General features: G+C 39.0%; 1 protein-coding gene across 2 annotated transcripts in view; it reads right to left on the reverse strand.

Moving 5' to 3' along the window:
- Positions 1-276: 276 nt before the first annotated feature.
- klf12b (Kruppel like factor 12b) overlaps positions 277-6,000 on the reverse strand; it is a 39,832-nt gene continuing 34,108 nt past the window's right edge. For both annotated transcript variants that reach the window (XM_086220262.1, XM_086220263.1), the window contains exon 6: positions 277-4,514. In XM_086220262.1, coding sequence (XP_086076388.1) covers positions 4,333-4,514 — 182 coding nt within the window. In that variant the 3' untranslated portion in view covers positions 277-4,332. The remainder of the gene's footprint in view (positions 4,515-6,000) is intronic.

Consider the following 6,000-nt stretch of genomic DNA (forward strand, 5'->3'; position numbering starts at 1 on the left):
CAACTGTCCAGCTTTATTCTCTGTTCAACCTGCCGCACTGTCGAGGGGAGCACGGGGTAAGATGAGCCTCGGGGCAAAACACAAGAGACAAACACAAAAGCTTACAGAAAAATGTTAGCGTCGCAGGTTTGATAAGTGGACCTCAAACAAATGGTCATACTTAATATCTACCTCCTGTTAAAGTTAAGGCACGAATCAAAATGATCTCCGATGTCTTTGTGTCCTCTTTTTCTTTTTTTAAATAAGTATTTTAACAACGGCTGATTGATGGCACCTCCGCCTTGTACACAACAACGGGAGGTTGTTGCACCCCACGTTAAACGTCTCCCCTAAAACCACGATTAGGCGTCAAAGGTCGCCAACACGCACACCATTCACCTCAGTCACAGAGAGCAACTGGCTCCATTCCAGTGTGTTACATACAAAATGCAATTTTATTAACCTTCATGCCTCCATTCATATTAATATACATTTATATGTTTTGAACTTATTTTAATTTCACAGCTCCATCCAAAAAAAAAAAAAAAAAAAAAGGAAAAAAAGAAAAGAAAAAAAAAAGGTACAGAGAAGAAGAAGACAAACCACTGACTGACTGGATAGGCTACTTAAACAACTCCTGGAGAACAGAAAAGCATAACAGAAAAAAAAGGGCACCTGTTCTTGAAGTCTTGAAAAATATCAGGATTTAAAAATCTCTGTGGTATTCTGTGAGCAGAATCTCCCTTTTGAAGCAATGCTGAGCAATATCACATTTTTTAATTACGGTAAGAATGAAAAGATTTTCATATATTTACACTACACTCACTTTACATAAATACAGGAACAACGATTACTGTACGTAATATCAGCAAACTTGAAACATAGCCATTGGCTTCACTACTCAAATTTCTCAAAAAATCAAACGCAGATGTTACACAGAAAGTAAAGTAGATATTGAAGTGGTAGAGAAGTGTAAGATCATCAATAAAGGCATCACTCTACAGCTGGAATCTCCACCTCGGATTCCTTATTACCGTCCATGGGTGTTGAATGAATGTGGAAAAGGCCTTTGTAAATCCGTTTCTTTCCGTAAGAGGAAGTGACTTATTGCAAGCAAAGTAAGAACGCATGCTGTAGCCTGTGAAAGCGTTGCAGGAGGATGCTGCGTTTGACACCATGGCAAAAAATTGTGAGTGCGAAAAGAAAGTTAAACATTAGAGGTCCGACTTGCATATTGTTGTCTGTGCTTGTTTTCTTCTCTCTCTCTCTCTCTCTCTCTCTCTCTCTCTCACTGAATTTCTCATTTGAAATGTATTGATTTAAGCACGCGTGTTGGAATTGAAACGATTTGTTGATATCATAAGGTTGTGATGCGAGGCACTATTCATTATTATTATTATTGCATAACTTTGACCCTGGTTACCGTTACAAAATTATGCGTCAAAATGCGGAAAGAGATGCTGAAGAGGAATACAATACACCCTGTCTTATCGAGACACCATCGAAGTTCAAGTCTGACTGTTGTTGTTTTTTTTTTTTTTTTAATTGTTGATTTAAGGCATGCAAAGTCATATATTGAATATGAGTGTTGTTGATATGTGCTAGATCAATATAATTTCTTGTTTTGGGTATAGCAAAATAGCAACACAGGGAATCGAATATGGGTAATGTATAGAAATACTTGGATTATAGCAAACACTGGTTCAGCCTTGAGAGTAAAAATGATTTAGTTCATCACCACAACCCCCCCCCCAAAAAAAAGCCTGTAATATAACATCACATATGAAAATTTACATAATGAATACCATTAGCCCCATTTCACTGTATATCAAATTAGATAAATCACAGTCTCTGAAAAAAAGACTCAACATGTATAAATGTATTTCCTGTATCTACGAATCAAAAGCCCTATTTTTCCAATCTATATACAGGCTGTAGAACTTTGTAATATGTTTGTCTTAAATCTTCACTATCACATATATTACAACATTTTTAAAAGATCCTTTTTACAAAAAAAAAAAAAGTTATATGCAATGATGAAGTGCCCCTCAATCATAAAATGTTATATATATATTATATGGATCATAAAATATGATGATGATTATTTGTTTATAAATTGACATCTGAAATAAAATAATTTGAAAAAAAAATCATACTAATAATAAAACAAACCCCCCCCCCCCCCGAAAAAAGGTGCTGATATGCTTTTGCCAAAAAGGAAAAAAGATAATACAACTGGGCATAATGACATGTGCACAAATAATATACAGTACATAAATAAGGATAACATCAGTTACTGTTTTACATTGAAGGGGTGTCACATGAATGAACTCCTGGATTTGGCTACGTGACTGAAAGTGAGGATGTTGTATGGAAGTGTATAGCTGTGTGTGTGTGTGCGTGTGCGTGTGCGTGTGTGTGTTTTCAAGGCGCTGTTATCCAAAAGGTTAGTATTTCCTTTCACTGGCTTTAGTCCAATAAATGAATTTAGCAGCACTCTCAAATAATATGGGCTGGCGTAATACTCCTAATGGGTTGATGTCAGCAGCTCTCAGAGTGAAGACAACTAGAAATACGTGCAGAATGTCTTACATTAGGACTATAAAATGAAACATAATGAATTGACTGACTTTAGTGATGTTCCCAGGGATATTTTTTGTCTGATTGTAAAATGTAGGCAAGACTTGACCGTATATGGGATTCATCCATCTTTCAGTAACCAAATCTCAGGCAAATTCAATAATAATGAAAAAAAAAAAAAAATCGTAATCCGGTTTGAGGCGATAACATTTCAAGTGTGTTTGAAATGAACGACACATCAGTGACAGACGGAGGAGGAGGAGGAGGAGGAGGGGGAGGTGGCGGCCCAGTCCGGATGCCCCACCCATCCACCCACCCACACACACACGCACGCACGCACGCACGCACGCACGCACACACACTCAACAAAACAGAGAGGTTCCTTCTCAATCACTTTGTTCAGAATGTATTGCTCTTCTGTATCAGATCCCATAATAGTTGTAACACTCCAGCCAGTGTCAAAGTCAGCTCAAGTGCTGCTGTGCAAAAACCACAACGCAAACAAAACAAAACAGAGAAAGAAAAAAAAACAGCTGCGAAAACAGAGCTGAATACTAAAAAAGTGACAGATGGGGATAGAATGAAAGCATGAGTCTGTAAGGTGCCTCTGTTTTTCTTTTTTTGTTTTTTTTCACATAATTAAATCTCCTCTGATTGTTTCAAAGTTCACTGTACATGAGGGGTTTGAATATTTTTGAACCAAAGCGAGCATTAAAAATAAAAGAAGATTCAACAAACAAAACGCTGTCATACTGAAAGTAGAATTATCCTTTAAGATTGCACTTTACTGATTGCTAATCACAGCACAAAATCCACAAAGATTTTTTTCATTTATTTTTTTTTTTTTTAAGAAAGAGGCTCAACAGAAGAATATTACTGACAAGATTTTGGGATGATCCAGCGAGTCTCTTTGCTGGTGTGATGACTTGTTTTCTGTCCGATGAGGTTGATCGATTGCTGTTGTGGCTTCTTTTTCTTCCTTTCTTTCTCTCTCTTTTTTTATTTTTTGCCTAAATGTCATTTATTATTTGCTGGCGATGGGACGGGTTAAAGTCCAGCCCTCCTTAAGCTTCACATGGGATCCCTCAGGCTCCGTCAAGCAAGCCAACTGTGATGAAATGGCGCCCTCTGCTGAATCCGATGCAGCGCAACAATACTGCAAGTGGCTCCGTGTAAGTCCTCTCGTGCGATCCAGTCCGGGCCTAACTCACGTTGGAAATCCAATCCCAATAAAAAACAAAACAAAGCAAAACAAAAACAAAAACATACAACGGGGGTCTTTCACATTATGAATGCTGGAAAAGCAGCCATTTGAACAACAATGAGGAGAAAGATACCAAAAAAAAAGAAAGATACGATTGCATTTTTTTGTCCGAATAATGAGCAAGAGTTCATCTTAAAAATCTAAGTGAAACATTTACAAACAGTGCTGTAAAAGACAGTTCCCTATTACTCAAAATAATGACAATAAAAGATCCTGCCGTCTATTCCTTCCAACCCCGAGAGGCTCCAGAAGTGACCCTGTTTTGTGCCCCACAAGCTCTGTGCACCATCTTCTCCTCTCACTATGGATGTGTGTGTGTGTGTGTGTGTGTGTATATAGTTGTGTGTGTGCATGTGCCTGTGTGTCTGTGTGTCCAGGCCAGCTGAGTAACATTCATAAGGGAGATCCTGCTCCCCCGGCTGCCTCCGTAATTGTGTCTGCTCCATTGATCTCTCTCTTTCTCTCTCTCTCTTTCTTTCTCTCTGACGCTTTATTTCTATCCATCTGATTCACACCAGCATGTGTCTCCGTCGGTGCAGGGCCAAGTGGTCAGATCTGGAGAAGCTGCGGTCACAGTCTGCACACTTGAAGGGTTTGACTCCCGTGTGTTTTCTGTAATGCCTCGTCAGCTCATCGGAGCGGGCGAACTTCCACGTGCAGCCGTCCCAGTTGCATTTGTATGGCTTTTCCCCTGCAGAGGACATGAAAATCACAACACGCGCTCAGTTCATTGTAGATTTTCATCACTGTCACTGTCTGCTCTGCTTCCATTCGATGGATACTGATGAAAACACAGCTTTATGTGATTGGAATACTCTTTTCTATTTACAAGGACACAGATACCCATTTTGCATGGACAAGTCCATTCAACAGCCTGTAGGGGGGGAGGCAAACTTTCTCCCTTGGAGGGGCAAAAGTCAAACTACATGGTGGGAACAGGCCAAAAACAAACACGAACTGATTTGCTGAAATTCCTTTTGACTGTGTAACACCGTCTTATTTTTATTCTATTTTAACCTACACAATCAACAACTTTTATTCTTTTTATTGTATTTTTATACTATTTACTTTAAATACTGTTTTTCTTGGGAGACATTGCACTGAAATTTCCGTCTGTGTGCACTTTGTGTATCTGAATGACAATAAAGGAGTGAACCTCTCTCATCTTGTTTTATTTTTAAACTTGCTAAAGTGATGTCCTGCACTGTGTTACTGTGCTGCCTGATCACATGATCAAAAAATAATAAATTAAAAGGGATCCTATATAAAAAAAAGAACCTCATAAAAAGAAAATCATAAAAACAATGATTGACCTAATTTTACAATTATGATTATAAATTTTTTACACTTGGCAGCCCATAGTGAACCATATGGCGCGACAAATTTGGCCCCATGTCCCCACTTTGCTCTACTGAAATGGCCCTTTATGACAGTTCAGTGCCCAAGGCTTACTTTGAATATATGTAGTTTATTTTATTCATTTCATACTGTGTAAAAAAATTGCAACTTCTTGGGAACGATGCTTATTTGCCATCTCCCCCAGTTAGGGGATGAGATTTCTTCCCTCCTCTGTGTGTGCAGCAGAGAGCAACCCTCTGTCCATGTGTCCGACTGTAACATCACAAGTCTTGTGATTTGAAGAGTTTATTTCACAGGAAGGTTAAGCCAAACACTAGTGGGGAGAGACCGTTTCGGTACGCTAACACTTCCCATCCGCTACCGTTCATTGTGCTAAGCTAATTAGCAGTTAGCTGGTCTGGGGGTCCCTAGGAGATCAGCTAAAAGCACATACAGAGGAGAGAAGGGAATCCATTGCCCAAAAAGGTGATGTGTTCCTTTGAGCTCATATATTGTGTGTGTTTGTATTGTATCTATCTATTTCTTTATTTACATTCTAGTTCATTCTATTACAGCAATGACTGGTTATGATTGTGCAAGAACGCTAATCACATTCATGCATTTGCACCTGAAAGTTGCTCGGCTCAACCACTGTCTGAGATGTCACTGGGTTGGGGTTAAACGTCTTGCTCAAGGGCACCTCAGTGGTGGTAATGTGGAGTTCACTTTACCCACCCGGATCAATCCCGTCATTCCAGTCACAAGCTCGTTTTGCTAACCTAAACTAGCTTCGACCTAACGCCCAGTAGAGAGGCTTTTTATTACGTTTCTGCTATTAA

This window comes from Aulostomus chinensis, chromosome 12 (genome assembly GCF_037954235.1).
Source record: "Aulostomus chinensis isolate RoL2024-O1b breed Wild chromosome 12, RoL_Achi_v1.0, whole genome shotgun sequence".
Classification (NCBI taxonomy): domain Eukaryota; kingdom Metazoa; phylum Chordata; class Actinopteri; order Syngnathiformes; family Aulostomidae; genus Aulostomus; species Aulostomus chinensis.